This window comes from Malania oleifera, chromosome 10 (genome assembly GCF_029873635.1).
Source record: "Malania oleifera isolate guangnan ecotype guangnan chromosome 10, ASM2987363v1, whole genome shotgun sequence".
NCBI lineage: Eukaryota > Viridiplantae > Streptophyta > Magnoliopsida > Santalales > Ximeniaceae > Malania > Malania oleifera.
In genome coordinates this window covers 23,473,416-23,491,115 of record NC_080426.1, presented here as the reverse complement: position 1 = coordinate 23,491,115, position 17,700 = coordinate 23,473,416, and the positions used below count along the sequence as shown (strand labels likewise).

Below are 17,700 nucleotides of genomic sequence, written 5' to 3'. Positions count from 1 at the left end.
TAAAGGGAGGACGTTGATCCGTAGGTTTGGTGCCGCACCAGGGGGTCCGAAGGACTTGTTGGTGGTTGGAGTTCCTATGTAATCAAAACAATAAAGGATAGCCCTGAAGGTCATAGCCAATGAGCAATGACGTCAATTGGGCATGGCAAGAAGGGAATTGGAAAGGGTAAGCTTCAAGGGAAATTGGGAGCCGACAGTGATGGCAATAAGAGGAGAGTTGCCACTGTCGAGAGTGTCGAGGGTAGTGACAAGAACGGATTTGGAGAAAACGACCATTAGGAAAGGGGAAAAAAAAAGGTCGTTGGAGAAAGAGCTCTAATACCATATGGAAAAGGCAAAACACTTTCATTGATGTAAAGATGTCCTATATATATATAGGACTTGTACAAGGTATAGATTTGTTACACATTCAAAAATATTTAAACGCCAAATCAAAGAGATCCTAAGTTGTCAAATACAAACAACTATTCAAGTAATATAATTGAAGAATCCCATATCGCCACATACAATAGGATAGTAGCAAATTTTCAACTGCTAAGATTCTTGGCAATTCAGCAATAGGCGTAAATGTCGACGGTTTGATATGTGAAACCGTCAATGGTTTGCTCACAACAAACATTCTGTTTGAATCCGTCGAAGCAAACCGTCGAATGATATATTGAAATCGTTAACAGTTTGCTGGAAAATTATATAATTTCTTTAATAAAATGCTTCATTTGTTAACAAAAAATAGTTAAATCTAATCAATTATTGTACTTTATATGGTACATGAATGATTAATAATTTTTTATATAAAATTACTCTTATAAGTTTAAGAAATACTATTATTAATAAATTTTAAAGAATGAGCATGACAAATATTCCAATAAGAGGGGAAAAAGACAAAAAACTATTCTGGGCTTGAATGAAAAAAAAATAAGAATTAAAATAACATATTAAAAATATAGAAAAATTAATTGAATTATAAGACAATGAAAATGGATAAAAATTTGAGGAATTTAAATAATTAATGCTATAAATAAAAATTAATATACTATTGGTATTACATGGGTAATATAGTATACCTTAATAAGTAGCATATAAACGAATATCTTATTAAATTACATTGGACTATCCCAAAAATCTGATTAAAGAAAAAAATGAAATAAATTTGTTTATTGATTCATAAAATTTAATGCATTTTATACATAGCAAAGATAAATAATCTTTAAAACTTTTTGACAACTCATGTGATTCAAGAACATGAAAATTAATACATCATTGAAGAAAATTGAAAGACATATCTTTTGTTTTTTTTTAAGGAGTGAATGTAGTGAATGCTCCGTTGCTGCACCTCAATCAATTATTATATAATTTAATAATTTAATTATGAAAAAAAAATAATTATAAAAATTTAAATTGTATAAAATAGAAAAAGTAAAATTGATATGCAAGAGAGCCGCAATCGTACTGATTTTGGGTCTTGGATTTGCCACTATAGTTTACCTTAAATTGTATAATTACTGATTTTAGCAGCACTTACAAGAAAAACTTTTAAAGTGAGCTTAGAGAAATGTGTTTTCTGACGAGTTATACTGTAAAAATGGGATAACAAAAATATTAATTGTTAATTATTAACATCATAAACATTATTAAAGATGTTAATTGTGAATAGAAAATAATAATGATTAAAAATGTTAATGTATTTTTAAGATAAATTAATGAGTATAATTATGTTATTTTGAATTTTATTTATAATAATTTTTATTCCTAACATTAAATTAATTCTTTTATCCATTATATCAAAAAATTAAAGTGCCACCGTCCGCGACCATGTAGTCATGCATTATATTATAACCGTTAGATATACATCATTACACTTCTTGAAATATACTAAAAAGAGCAAAAGAAGGGAGTTATGATGTTTTTAGATATTGAAAATGTCTACGAGTGGATTAGAATGTCATTCCATGAATTTCATGATGAGAAAATTAAATCTTCATAGTAGATTCATATAAGCTATTGTGGTTTGTGCTTTAGACATTTGTTTTGTTTGGACATAATCCAATTCAAAAATGCTTAAAATCGTTTTGAGCAATAAAGTTGGAAATGTTTTCAAAAGTAATAACACTTCTTGCTTTCTTTTTTGAATTTTTAACCTCCTATTTTTTTGGCACTTCTCGAGTTATGCTTGTAGCATTAGAAAATCTTAAATATAAAAAACAAATAAAATAGGGTTAAGAAATGGTTCACCACCTGGCTACCCTATCAAGGGGTGTAGGATTTGATTCCCTTGGGGTGTTACTAATTTCCTTCAAATTTGGGGGGAGGGGGAGGGGGATCATGGGTTGGGGTAGGAGGAGGTTTGGCATTTGGCCCTTATCGAAAAAATAATAAAATGAATAAAGGTGTTGTATTTGTGTGTGGCTCTTGTACTTAAAGGAGTTCATAAACAAAGGAAGAAAAATATATGGTTGAAGTTTTGGTGCTTTGCAGCAAGGACTCGTTGACCAGTGTGCCTCACTCGTCGACGAGGAGATACCGAAAGTAGGAAAATATCAGGAATTCAGGGACTTGTCGTTGAGTGGGCCATAATAGTTGATGAGTGGCCTTCTTTGTCTCGTCGACGAGTGCATCTGAGTTGCGAGGAAAATTTCAAATTTTGAATATGAACGTTGCGACGGTTGGGGATTTGGAGGGAAACTTCCGTAGGGTTATTAAATATAAAATTCTGAGTATATTTTTGTATAAGAGAGGGTGAGAGAAGGAGAGAAGATCATTGTATATCATTGTAGTGTGTATCTTTGATTTTCATAGTGAAACTCTTGCCGATTGCTCCCGTGGATGTAGGTTTTGTCGAACCACCTAATTCTTGGTGTCGTTGTTCTTGTTACTGCTTTCTTTATATTGTTATGGTTACGGAAGTATTTTGCATTCATCATTTAGATTGTTGCAAGTGTATGTTTGATCCTTTACAACAATATTATTATTTCGCTGTACATTGTTTAGTGAGGCGTTATTTCATAATAAAAGGCTCTTAAAGTTTAATAATTAACGATAATTAGCTAAAAATTAAAAGCAATATTATGAATTACTCAAAATTAGTAGGGTCATCCCAAGAGTGCCAAGAAAGGCTCATTAAAATATGGATAAAAATATTTAAATCTAATAAAATAAAATAATTACAGAAAAAAAATTAGAGGCACTCGATCCGAGGGTGTTAGGGAGGTCGAAAAAACCAAAAATTAGAAATTTAAATTATTTTAACACCCTAGAAGTGATGAGAGGGTCAAAGTAAATCCCAAAACCTAAAAATTAAAAGAAAGCTGCAATTTTGGCTAATCTAATTATTCTAAAACATAAGGATTTTTTTTTTTTGGCAAAAGAGGGTGGCACCTTCTTTCTTAATTTTATTAATAACTCTCACATATGGCGGAGGAAAACCGTGAAAACAAAAGGATACTTGGGGCTTAAAACATAAGGAACCTTGGGAGTTCATTGGAACCCCAAAAAAGACTGAAAAGCACCAAATGATAGTAGAATAATAGTAAATGCACACTAGCCCTTATTCTATGATGGTTGGAGGCTCACGTAGTGGCATATTGTTTCTGATAGTTCTTATGAACAAGAACTCCAATAGAGTTAGTGGCGAATATCAAAATTAATAGACCCTTAAGAAGGTATTTTTGATTACTTTATTTAATTACAAATTTATTCCCTATTGCTTGCTTGTAAAAAAAAAAAAGATCTAATATATGTTTTCACTTGATATTTTTGGTCAAATCCTTGTGTCAATAGCCTCAATTGTCTCCATCATTCCTATGGACAATTAAAAAAGTGATAGGCACCTAGAGGCTCAATCAAGGTGTTCCCCATAAACCTTTCTAATGCCTAAATTAGTCAAGATGACCATACCTCCAATTTTTAGAAGTTAATTAACTTCTAATGGTGATATTTTCATTATGAACATATGAATGTTTTACATTTAAGAGAAATGCAATGGTAATAAGTGGGGAAGAAGTTATCATCTTCCCGTAGCTCTCAAATTTGATCCTAGGTTCGATAGGCAATGGTAATCAATATTTTATCGATCACAAATCATCAATAGTTGCAAAATATATGTTTAATTGTGAGCTAGTAATGTTCGATATTAATTCAAGATCAGAGCAAAATTGTTTTGAAAAAGTTGTTTATACACTCAAAGCATAATGGTTAGAGAATAATATGGCATTCACTTTGAGAGGCTGCATAGGATTATCCCGTGCATACTTATTTGTATAACACATGCATTTCTATATATTATATATGAGCAATTAATGGCTAGTGAAAAATTATACTATTGTAATAGCAAACATATATCATGCAAATACACAGTTCAATCTTCTTTATGTTTTTGTCAAGGGAATTGATCTTTCTTGACAGGCAACAAGTTGAGTGATTTTAAATCTAACTTGAGCCAAAGATTTAAGCACAAGATGTTCTTATTAATTATTTTTTATTTTTATTTTTTTCTTTTTTTCTTTTTCATCAAAAGTTACTTGAATGTTTTAAGTATTAATAAATAAAGAATAAAAATCATATGAAAACAACGAAAGAGAATAATTTGTTAATTAATTAATTTTTAAGGTGGAGGATGATGAAATAAGAAGACGGAGCTGAAGGAAGAAAAAGAAAAAGTGCATGTTTCAAACATGTCAGTATCAAGACAGCCTGATTACAGCGAGTGTGTGTCGACTATGCGTGAAAGAGACGTATGGTTGAGTCATTCATCTCTCTCTGTATCCAATAATGTCACGCTTCCTCAGCCCACCCTAACCTTAATATTAACATTAACATTCATACACTCTCATGTTGCTTACACCCCATTTCCCACCACCTTTAATTTGTTTTTCTCGCTTGAAAAAAAAAAAAATCATAGTCGTGCATCAAATAATCCCATTTCTTTATTGATTTATCCATCTCTCTCTGATCTCTCTCTCTCATCACCATCATTATTTCTCTTTCTTAATTTCCCATATATACAGTACATATATACATGCAGATTGACATATAGATATGCCACATAGCTAGCTCTGCTACATAGAAAGCTCTTTCCCTTCAGTTTCCTCACCACGAAATCTCAGCCGTTCGCTGAATTTTCCATGCTCTATAAATAGCCCCACCTCCTCCACCCTCTGCCCTCATATACCCATCTGTTAATTGACTCATACTCTCATCGATCATCCCTCTCTCCCTGTCTATCTCCTCTCCTCTCCTCCTCATCCTCCGATTTATCTTCAACTCGGCATTGCATATCTGCATGTGTTTTGATCATTACACTAGCTAGCCAGCTAGCCTTCTAGTGAAGATCACCCATCACAGCATATATATATTATACATACCCAAACATACATATATATATGCATAATGGCTTGCTTAAGTTTCTCTAAAGAGGTAATTAGTCTGAACACTTATATATATATATATATATATATATATATATATATATATGCGCCTTTTCGTTTTGTTTCAGGCAGCTGTGATCATGAGAACCATGGCATGGCTTGATCATTCGCTTCGCTGCAGCTTTCTCTCTTTCTTACAACTCGAGATGAAGAACTTTTTATGATTTTAGTTTTACTATGTTTCTTAATTGTGTTAGAGATGATGAGCTGAGCTTGTCTCCTGCTAGCTAGCTTCAGCTGCATCATTCCGTGTTTTGTGGTTGAATGGTGGACCGATCTTCATCCATCTTGATCTTATATGAAAAGGCGACTTGGGGGTACATTCGTAATTGACTACACATTAACACATATATAGTTAGCTGGATGGCTTGAGCGGTGGTGCAGCAGCTGCTAGCTGGCTAGCGAGCTTTGTCCCATGCATTCAGCTAATTCAACTCTCAGTTGTCGACGAGATCAATCTTTGGATCCTATACTTAGCGTAGTGTTTGTGCGTATGTGTGTGTATATATATATATATATATATATATATATATATATAGATGCTTTTGGGATCGAACATCTATACAATCCCATCGACAAAAGAGGTTTTCATGTAATAGTGAAGTGCCTGCCTTCAATATTATTCTCCCATTTTGAAAGGTAGTTCCTCTTATTAATTATAAGGACCCAAAGCCTTATTTCTAGGCCCACCTCATTTAGTTAATTGGTCATTAGGTAGAACCCAACCAGTAATATTAATGAAGGGAATATCACAGCACGTAATTTGGCCACCCCCTTGGATTATTATCGTGGGTGGCGTGCTAGTAATAAGTTTTTGTCCTACGTATATAAGGATCCATACATTGTTAAACTCCTATGTATATATGGATCCATATATAGTTTAACTTTCCTCAAATTAGGGATATAAAATAAGGAATATATGAATTGGCCGGTAGCTATAGCTAGGGTTTTAAAAAGAGTTAAGTTGCTTATGAAAATTACAATTTACCTTTATAAATATTTATTTATTTATTTATAGTTCGACATGAGCTCGATTGGTCATATTGATACATAAATAAGTCAAGTTGATCAATATCGATTAGATGATGCATATTTTTCTAAGCTAATAAGCATGTTGATTTCCAATCATACACATGCTTTCTTCTCGTATACGTGCCTAGTTACCTGTAGGCTTGTACATGGTTTAATTTGATTCTTATTGATTCAAGTTTAGGTTTAAACTTGATTCCAACTATATGGGTTAAATAATTGATATAGGCTTGAGATACAATATATCTATGTGTGCGAAGACATTTAAGTCTAGTAATTTTAATTATAAACTAGAGATTGAGTAGTTTGACTTTGCAACTAAAATTTTATTTGATTTGACTTGATTGGGAAAAGGCAAGCCCACATAAAATAAGTAGTACAACTTCAACATCTATATAATATATCTATGCTTAAAATGAGTCTAAATGACTTGAAACATGGTGGGTCTAAATGACAAGTTAGAAGGGTTGGTCTTGTGGATTTGGGGGAGTTGGGTTGAGGATCTGGGTTTGGGTCGATCAAGGTGAATGAAGATTCATGTAGGCAGGTCTTATAGTAATGGATTTTGTTGTTACTAGACAGTATGCCTTTTTTTTATTACCTCCTTTTTTGTGCTTTTTAATTCGATTCGAGTTTCATATCTGCTCTAAAACTTTAAAGTAAATTAAACGCCATTCCATTTATTATCTTCTTTTAAATTTTTTTTTCTAGCGTATATAAAATTTTTAGGTTGGAAAACCAAACTCAACAATTCACCATTCATCATCTTGGTTCTCTCATTTAATTTACAGTGTTACTTATCAGATATTTCTCCAAACAAAATCCAAAATGTGATAGTTGTGAACATGAAGGACGTCTTAGCAGTGACTTCACCAAAATATAAATATTACACATGCTTCTTAAAAAGCAACTTTAATGCCTTGACTGTTGGACATGGTGCATGCTGATGTGCCAAAAATTAAAATACCAACTTTTTGACAAAGTCAAGTTGCCCATGTCTGCTTGCACTTTTGTGGGCAGGCGGCTAGCTAACTAGCTTATACTACTGTAAGCGAACATCTTTCGTGTGATAATCATGTGTTGTTATGCAATCAAAGTGGCAATTCATTGTAACCCACTAAAAGAAATCAAAGTAGCACTTGATTAGCTTCTTCGCCTTTTCACTGTTCATTTCTTTTAATACTGTAGTCTTATTTAGAGTTTGATTATAATTACTAATACAATATGATTATTACTGATGCAATATTTACAATATTTTCCTTCTTTGCTCATCGATTCTCTTACTTATTCATTAGAATTGCGCGGATGAAAAGATTAAAAAAACGGAGCGAGAGTGCTGCACCCTCGATGGATCCACTGATAGACACGGCCATCCTGCTGTACGTGGAAAAACCGGGGCATGGACATCAGGGATTCTCATACTTGGTAAATCTCTTTATTTACTCTATTTATTGTATACACATGCATATGTCATTATGGTTGGACAGCTGACTCTTCTCAATCCTAGCTCAGCTCTCTTTGACATGAGAGCGTGTTGTGCCCTTAGGTTGTCCTTTTTTATTATACAGATACTGTTATTTTTTCATTCACGAATGATATATTAAGTCAATTGCCTCACTGACCAACACCAAGATCTCAAAGCTTAGACTATGTGTTTGGCATATTCTCAATTTGTATATTACTTACTATACGTACAGTCTCAATTATGCTACTAAATCATACATTTTTTGGCGGTTTGCACGTGTAAGTGCATAATTAAAAGGATTGTATGGGGAAACCATGCCTGGGGAAGGCTGTCCTCTTATGCCTCTAAGTGTTTATTATATATTGTAAGTTTTTTTTTTGTAATTTCTTTCAGATCTCGATTGTATGTTGCAGGAGATCCCCAAGAACTTCATAGTTGTAGTTTATATTCTTTTACCTTAACAATAATGAAGAATATTCCCTATAACTTCAATTTTATAGTCTGATTAATTGCATTTTGTCTAATGTAATGATTAATTTTTTGTCTGTGATTTAAATTTTTTTTTTTTAAAAATCAGTGAATCAAGGACTGGCAACTCTGGCATTCTTTGGAGTTGGGGTGAACATGGTGCTGTTTTTGACAAGGGTGATGGGGCAGGACAATGCAGATGCTGCCAACAAAGTCAGCAAATGGACAGGCACAGTCTACATTTTCTCTCTTCTTGGGGCCTTCCTCAGTGATTCCTACTGGGGAAGATACAAGACCTGTGCCATCTTTCAGGTCATCTTTGTCATTGTAAGTCCACCCCAATAGCTACTCGATCTTCAACTCTCTCTCTCTCTCTCTCTCTCTCTCTCTCTCTCTCTCTCTCTCTCTCTCTTCCCTGGCTTTGTATATGTTAGCTGTTTGTATTAAAACAAATTAGGGCTTGACTGAATATGCCACCTAAAAGCTTTGGGGTTAGAGTTTGTCAATCCAGCTTCATCCCCTAAGTAGCCTATATCCCTAGCTAATACTAATGCAATGTCATGCCCTTATGAGGAGGGTGAGGAAAAAGGTATGCCCAGCTGTGACTTAAAAGTCGTAAAGTAGGTCGAAAAAGATATCCTCTCGAATTTATACTCTAAAAAGTGTGATGACTATATATTAAATATGTTTTTACTGTTGAATTTGTAAAAATTTGCACACTTGTCATTTTCTCTAGTTGGAGCACCTAAAAGAACTAGGTAAATATAGCATGCTATTTAAATGTATGGGATCTCATGCATGAAATGACAAAAAATGACCTCGGACTAATTAATCTCAACTACCCACTCTTATATGGATTCGAGTATATTTAGAACTTACTCCCAAAAGAGGAAGGGAGGGGGGGTCTGGGTAACCATGGAAAATGATTTTTGAACACACCTCATAATTAAAGTTGATGAGGTTAGTAGGTGGCCTAACCAATTGTCTAAAATATGACTTAATTGGACCGCTTAATATAATACTTTCTGCTAGACTAGAATCTCTAACTAACCTAGTGTAAACATGCATTTGTATACCGCTGGGATGTCCAAAGATGAGTATTTGGTTACTATGTATGAGACATAAGGTCCAATGTGCAAAAGCCAAAAGCTTTCCTCCAAAATATGTCTTTTCAATCTATTATTTGGGAGATCCTGTGCTGGGCTTTGTATCCCAGCTTTTACCAAAGGTTTGTCCTTTCAACACATTCTTTTGATCATTTTACTCCCTTCTTTAAATTGAAAATGCTAAAGTTTAAAGATAAAACAAGACACAAAATTAGAATATGTCTCACAAAACTCAAAAACATTTAGATTTGGCATGAATATGAAAAACATGTATAATTCTCTAACTATGCCGTTCACATTTTATATATTCTGTACTTATGCTATTGTGTTAATTTGATGACAGGGTCTGGCATCACTATCGTTATCATCATACATTTTTCTGCTCAAGCCTCATGGCTGCGGTGCCGAACATTCTCCATGCCAGCCCCATTCACCCTACCACACTCTGTTGTTCTACCTTTCCATTTACCTAGTAGCGTTAGGAAATGGAGGGTACCAACCCAACATAGCTACATTTGGGGCGGACCAGTTTGATGAGAATGATTCTAAGGAAGGCCACTCAAAGGTGGCCTTCTTCAGCTTCTTCTACCTGGCTCTGAACCTGGGCTCCCTCTTTTCAAACACTATACTGGTCTATTTTGAGGATAAGGGAATGTGGGCACTGGGTTTTTGGTCAGCAACTGGCTCTGCCTCTGTTGCATTGATCTTGTTCCTTATTGGGACCCCAAGGTACAGACACTTCAGACCCAATGGCAACCCTCTCTCTAGGTTTTGCCAAGTTTTGGTCGCTGCAACAAGAAAATGTAAGGTTGAGGCACCACCAAGTGAAGATTTGTATGAAGTGGACGCGAAAGATGATCCCAAAAATGGGGGCAGAAAGTTGCTTCACACCCAGGGTTTTCAGTAAGTCAGTGTCCTAAGCTTTTAGGTGTTCCAAATTGTGTAGAAAATTCGTATGTGAGAAATAGTGAATTTTTCTTTTACTAAGTATATCCCACCAAGATGCTTAATATTGTTCATATTTATCATACCAGATTCTTGGACAGAGCAGCAGTCGTTATATCTAAGGAGCAAAACGAGAAAGATGAGGTTCTTGATAGTCCTTGGCATCTCTGCACAGTAACCCAAGTCGAAGAAGTGAAATGCATACTAAGGCTCCTACCAATTTGGCTCTGCACGATACTTTACTCTGTAGTTTTCACCCAAATGGCCTCTCTCTTTGTGGAGCAAGGTGCAGCCATGAGAACTAACATTTCGAACTTCCACATTCCTCCAGCAAGCATGTCTAGTTTTGACATTCTCAGCGTTGCTCTTTTCATTTACATATATAGGAGAGTTCTTGACCCCCTCTTTGCGAGGATGAGGAAGGACCCCAGAGGGCTCACTGAACTTCAGAGGATGGGGGTTGGTCTTGTTATAGCAATAGTGGCAATGGTCTTTGCTGGGACAGTAGAGATTTTCAGGTTGAAGCATGCGGCGAAAGATTGTGCCAACTGTGAAGGTTCCAGTTCTTTGAGCATCCTTTGGCAAATCCCCCAATATGTATGCATTGGAGCCTCTGAGGTTTTCATGTATGTTGGTCAATTGGAATTCTTCAACGCACAAGCACCAGATGGATTAAAGAGCTTTGGGAGTGCACTTTGCATGACATCCATTTCACTAGGAAACTATGTTAGTATCTTGCTGGTAACAATGGTCATGAAAATCTCTACAGAACATAAAATGCCCGGGTGGATTCCTGGAAACCTCAATAAGGGTCATCTAGATAGATTTTACTTCCTCTTGGCAGCTTTGACTACTGCAGATTTTGTGATCTACTTGATTTGTGCTAAGTGGTATAAGAGTATCAAGTTTGAAGGGAAGAGTGGAGAAAGCAGTGACACGCACGCAGACCTTAAAGTCTAATATATTTTGAAAACACAGTATGCTTTAGAAGAGAAGCCATGAGAGATTGGGAGACTGGAGGTATAAGAGTTATTTTGCAATGAAACTAAAGAAATGAGAAATTCCATTTTCATTTCTCTAATGTCGAGCACAGCGTGTTCAGAGAGTGGCTTCTGTTCCTATGACGGCATACACAGTTTTCAATGGGGTACATAGATCTTGTATATGAAGCTCCTCAAATGACATTTACATAACCTGTGGCTTTCCTTTCAATTTTCCTTTTTCCTCCAATCTTCAAGTGCAGCCAATGTCCATCAATGACATACAAACCAAATGCATGAATTTGTAACATTGTAGCATCTCTGTATTACATCAACCATCAATGATACAAGTATTTCATCTGCTTGAGCCATTAAAACTAAACTTCCATTTTATCCACTGTATTCATTATTTTCAGCAAACATGAAGATATCTGATCAACTTGAAACTTGTCACTTGCTCTCTACCAACGTTGCTTGTCATCAACAATTACAAAGCCCACACGATGTGTGGGGTCTAATGTTATGAATATACGAACAAATTCCCGAAACCTATGAGAAACAAATAGAGAAAGAATAACGCCAAAGAAAAATTCAATCACACGCACAAGACAATATTTACGTGGTTCGGCAATTTTGCCTACGTCCACGGAGTTGCAGGGATTTCAATATTATCAGGAAGAAAGCACAGAGAGTGCGGCGATACAATTCTCTCGCTCTTGCTCTCTCTCGCGGATACAACCACTAGAACCCTAATCACCCGAAAGCACCCTTTTTATATGTTGCGCCTAGGGTTCCGTTCCGAATGGGCTCCAAAAATTTTCCCCAGGGGCGTTGCCCCCGGACCCCCACGAGTACGGCTTGTACCGCTTAGTCCATGAGCGCTGCGGCCCAAGCCTTCGCTCCATGGACTAAGCCTTAGGATAGAAATCTCTAATTAAACAAAGGTCGGGTTGTCATCCAAATTAAGACACAACTAGGCTCCACAAAAGCCCAACATCTAATTCAAACTGTTAATAAAAATATATTTAATTAATTGACAAAATACTTGTAATAACATTTTAACCAAAACCAAGACCAAAAATAGAATTCTTCAAGAGATCAATCCAAAACAAATTAAATTCTGGAAGCATGCAGCGATGATAGAACATGTTAAAGGAATTGTAACAACATGTAATTAAAATATTTTTTTGAAGAGAATTAATGATTTATTAGAAAAGAACTGAGAATGTACCGGAAGCATGGTTTTAAATAAAGGCCGCGACCGTTACGTAACGTCGTTACGTAAAGGTTTTTTGGGTTACCGATACCGTTACACACCATGAAATCGGTGGGAATAAAAATCATGGCCGTAGCGGCCGTTACAGACCGCGACCGTTACGTAAAGGCCGCTACGGCCGTTACGTAACCGCTACAAGACTGTTACACCAAAAAAATATTTTATTTTTTACTTTTTCTCTCTCTTTCATATATCATTCTCAATATACCAAGTGGCAAGAGGGGGAAAAGATTATAATGAGGATGACAATGATACAAAATTTACTATTTCTTTAAATACTCACAATAGATGCATTAATTAACAATTTCAAAATACTAACTTGTTAGGAAATTTTTTTTTTAATAATATTAGTAATGTGATATTTAGGTTCTTTATTTTTCAACTTCAACCTTCTTTCTTTTCTAGCTATTTTATATTTATATTATTCGTATGTCTTATGTGTCTAATAGATTAATAGAGTGTATAATGTATTTTATTTTATTAATTCATTTAGCACACATAAGAATTTATCACAGATAAGAACAATGAGAAGTATAAATATGCGCGCACACGTAATTTTCTATCAATGATGGTTTAAAACAAATGTAAACTTATTACCCTTACCAAATAACTTAGTTACTTGAACTAAAGGGTCCAAAATACACTAAAACCTTTTCTAAGAATGGCTAAAAGCTTAAAACATGCAAGTACACTAATATGCACAAGGTTGTGTGTGCTTCAAAAAAATTCACGGCCGTTACACCCACTTCCCGTTATGTAACATCCGCTACTCCTACTTCCCGTTACACCCGTTACCGTTACGTTACACTACTCGCTACCACAATTTAAAACCATGACCGGAAGCATACAGGCTGTATGCTTGAAGAATAGGTAGCTAAGAAGAGAAGAAGAAAAGAAACTCAAGGGAGCATCAACTTAGCCTCTGAGCTGCGCTAAGAAGCCCTTGTGAGGTATTTTCTTGAACACTGAATTTGCTCTGGGCCACCAACAAAGGTGTTCCAAAATTCTATGGACTAATAGTTTAATAACTCTTTCAAAAAGTATTCCCTTGAGAATGCTCTTCCATTCCTCTCTTTCCAAATTTTCCAAAGGATTGCCTGAGGGGCACCTTTCCATATTAGGATATGCCTGTACAATAGCTGTTACTTCAGTAGAATATTAGCAGAAAAAATTTGGGCGGTTTTGAGGTGTGAAAGATCACTCAAATGAGTTTGCTACAAGAAGAATTTGTTGGGAAAAATATGAGTGATTCCCACAAATAAATCAATGGTGTAATGCAAATAAATAAATAAAATGAGACACAAGAAATTTAATGTGATTCGCTCAAATATTAAGGTATGTCCACGGAACACAATGGTCCAAATCCACTATCGCCAAGGTTCATACAAAGTGAGTACAAAAGGCACAAGCCTTAAAAATACAAAAAAGTGTATAACAAATGTAACAAGATGAAAGACCTTACCAAATGTGTTTAAGGAAAGTCTAGTTTGGCATTCTTTATTACCGAAAAGAATCTCAATGTGTTTATGGAAAATCCGGTTTAGATGTTTGGCAGTAGATGATAGAATTTAGGTCAAAGGAATATTGATGGTTTCAGCTTGTGATTGCTGCGTGTAGAGAAGCCAGGAAAAGAGTGATTACATTCTTTCTTTAGGCGAGGTGACTTCAGAGGTTTAGCGTCAGGTTAGTGAGGTGTTGGGGATTCCTTTCCAACAGTTCCTTCCCTAGAAAAACAGAATTGCAAACTGGTTCCATTATGCTCGAAAATCATCTATTAAAGGTATTTTAATCGGTCTGATTTCGTGTTTGATTACATGGTACCTCTGGAATCGAAGATGTAAAACGAGAATGGAATGAGTTTATCAAAGTGCGGATCAGACATAGAGAAGTGTTCGATACTTGGTTAGTTCTTTAGCTAAGAGTTCTAATTCATTTAGAAAATTGAAGATATCGAACATTACGATTTTGAAAAAGTTTCAAATTCAGCATCAGGTAGTTTGCGCCAAGCCTAAACAAATTATTTCGTGGGTTAAACTCCCAGTAGGGTAGATAAAACTTAATTATGATGGGAGCTGTAGGAGTAATTCAGGTACTTCAGGAGGTGAAGGAATTATTTGAAACTGTCATGGCATGGTGAAAACGACCTTTTCAAATTTTTTTGTCAATGGTACGAACAATAGTGTAGAATTAAAAGCAATTATAGAAGGAATTCGTTTATGCAAACGACTTCATTATTTTAATGTGATTATTGAAAGTGACTCGCGAATTGTTATTGATGGATTTGGAAAGGTAGATGTATTTTGTGGTATCTTTGAGATTTTTGGGAGGATCTCGTGACGGAGTTAGAAAGAGTGAACTTCATGGTGATCCATCAATATAGGGAAGACAATAGTGCAGCTGATTTTCTCGCTAGAGAATGAGAAATGGGAAGCAATGTCATCTATGAAGAATAACATTTTTTACCACGTTCTCTAAAAGGTATTCTTTGGATGGATAGGTTGAGTCTCACTTCCTTTCGTTATTAGTTCATCCTCTCGATTTTTGGTTGGTTGATTTAGATTTCTTGGATTTTTTATTTTTTTATTTTTTATTTTTTGGTAGGTCTATTTAGATTTGTTTTCTTATTTAACTTTGTTTGAATTTGTAGTCCTGTTTTGATTGGTTGTTGGTGTTATTTTTAGGAGGCCTTTAATCTTTTTTTTTTATCTATAATCGCCTAATGCTTGTCTTGTAATCACGGTATTCCTCCGTCAAAAGTGAGGGTATATCAATAAATAAATGAAGGTGTCACCTCCTTTAGTAAAAAAAAAAATGTTGTGAACAAAGGTCCAAGAACCAACCAAAAATAGAGCACAAATGTGAGCACAACTGAAAGCCCAATATGCTGAAAATAATTCCTTTTGCTCGCTGGAACAAGACTAAAAACCAGGCACACTTGCAGTGGGAATGGCAGCTTGCCGGAGAAGCAGGCGCCGAGCAGTGGCGCCGTGAAACAGCCAAAGACACAGGAGGGGCAGCAGCAGCTTGCTGCAGTGGCCAGCGATATGTTAAAGAGAAAAAAAAAAAGAGGATGAAGCTGTAGGAGCAGCTGGGCATACGCGAGGGGCGGAATTGATGGTGAGAGAAGAATGCTAAAAGACATTTTGTAGACAAACTTTTTGGAGAAGCCAACAAAACAATAAAAAATGGAACAACTTTTGAAGTTTTGGGCCCCACAAGGAGGGACACCCAACAAATCTTCCCCTCCCAACGCATGGGAACAACTCCACAAATCCGACCAAAACTCGACACTTCACATGCTTATCTCTAGACAATGTTTTTATCATCATATATGAAATATTATCATCGATGTGAATTTTGTCAAACTACAACAATTTCTTATCCACTACAACTCGAATCCTATGATATCTATTTCAATATGTTTTGACTTTGAATGGAAGATAGAATTCTTACTCAAATAAATTACACTTTGACTATCACAATAAAGAACATGCTTTTCTTATTCCATGCCCAACTATTTCAAGAATCTTTTCAACCAAAGCAATTCTTTACAAGTTTCGGTAATGGCAATAAACTCAGCTTCCATAGTATATAAAGCAACACATTTGTGTAATTTTTATTGTCATGCCACAGTTCCCCCTGCAAAAGTCATCAAATATCCCAAAGTTGATTTTCTAGAATCAACATCATCGGCCATGTCAGCATCCGTGAATCCATGGATATAGATTTATCATTTCCAAAACACAAACACACCTTTGAAGTGCCTATAACTAATACTCCTTTCCCGGATTAAAGAGAAACCGATTAACAACTCCAACAACTTGAGCTAAATCCAATCTTGTGCAAATCATTGTATACATTAAAGAATCAATAGCCGAAGCATAAGGAATTTTATTCAACTCTTCCTTATCTTTTTCACTTGTAGGACTTTGTTTTGTACTAAACTTGAAGTGACTAACAAGTGGGCAACCAATAGGTTTTGCTTTATCTATAATGAACCTCTTAAGCACTTTTTCAATGTACCTTTCTTAAGACAACCAAATTTGCCCATTTTCACAATCATGAACAATTCTCATGCGAAGAATTTGCTTTGCTGGTCCCAAGTCTTTCGTAGCAAATGACTTACTCAACTCCAACTTCAACTTGTCAATCTTGGAGAAGTCTTGTCCTACAATGAGCATATCATCGACATAGAGTAAGAGATTAATATAAGTACCATCCAAAAAAATTTTCACGAACACACAATCATTCGAAGAGGTTTTTGAGTAACCATGATCAATCATGAAAGAATCAAATTTCTTGTACCATCTCTGTGGTGTTTGCTTCAACCCATACAAACTTTTCTTTAATTTGCACACTAAATTCTTTTTCCCCTTTTGTCTGAAGCCTTCTGGTTGTTCCATGTAAATTTCCTTTTCTAAGTCACCATGTAAGAAAGCGGTTTTTACATCAAGTTCCTCAACTTCTAAATTCAAGTTTGCTGTCATGTCAAGAACAACCCAAATAGATGACATCTTCACAACCGATAAGAATATTTCATCAAAGTCAATTCTCTTTTTCTAACCAAAGCCTTTTACCACAAGCTTAGCTTTGTACCAAAGATTCTTTCCATCATTTTTCAACTTAAACACGCATTCACTTTTCGAAAGTTTCTTTCCATGAGGAAGTTTAACCAAATCGTAAGTATGATTGTCAACTATAGACTTCATTTCTTCTTGCATAGCCTCCATCCATTCAATTTTATTTTCATGTTTTATGGCTTCTTGATAGCTTTCGGGCTCCCCTTGATATGTTAAAGTAACATAATCACTTGATGGATATTTAGTTGAAGGTATTGGCTCTCTTGAAGACCTTCTCAATGGAGCTTGCTCTTGAACTTGTTGCTCCCCTTCATTTTCATCTTCAACATCACTAGGAATTTCATCATTTCCCACATCTTCAAGAGGTGGATGAACATCTTCCATATTTTCATCATGTGCCAAAGGTGGAGAAGGTGACTCTAAGTCAA

At 35.3% G+C, this 17,700-nt stretch overlaps 1 protein-coding gene across 1 annotated transcript; it reads left to right on the top strand.

Moving 5' to 3' along the window:
- The first annotated feature begins 5,058 nt into the window (after positions 1-5,058).
- LOC131166137 (protein NRT1/ PTR FAMILY 7.2-like) lies at positions 5,059-11,793 on the top strand. The gene is made up of 5 exons (XM_058124445.1): positions 5,059-5,412; positions 7,748-7,877; positions 8,495-8,712; positions 9,835-10,394; positions 10,526-11,793. The coding sequence occupies exons 1-5, from the start codon at positions 5,386-5,388 to the stop codon at positions 11,394-11,396; spliced, it is 1,806 nt and encodes a 601-aa protein (XP_057980428.1). The 5' UTR covers positions 5,059-5,385; the 3' UTR covers positions 11,397-11,793.
- The last annotated feature ends 5,907 nt before the right edge of the window (positions 11,794-17,700 follow it).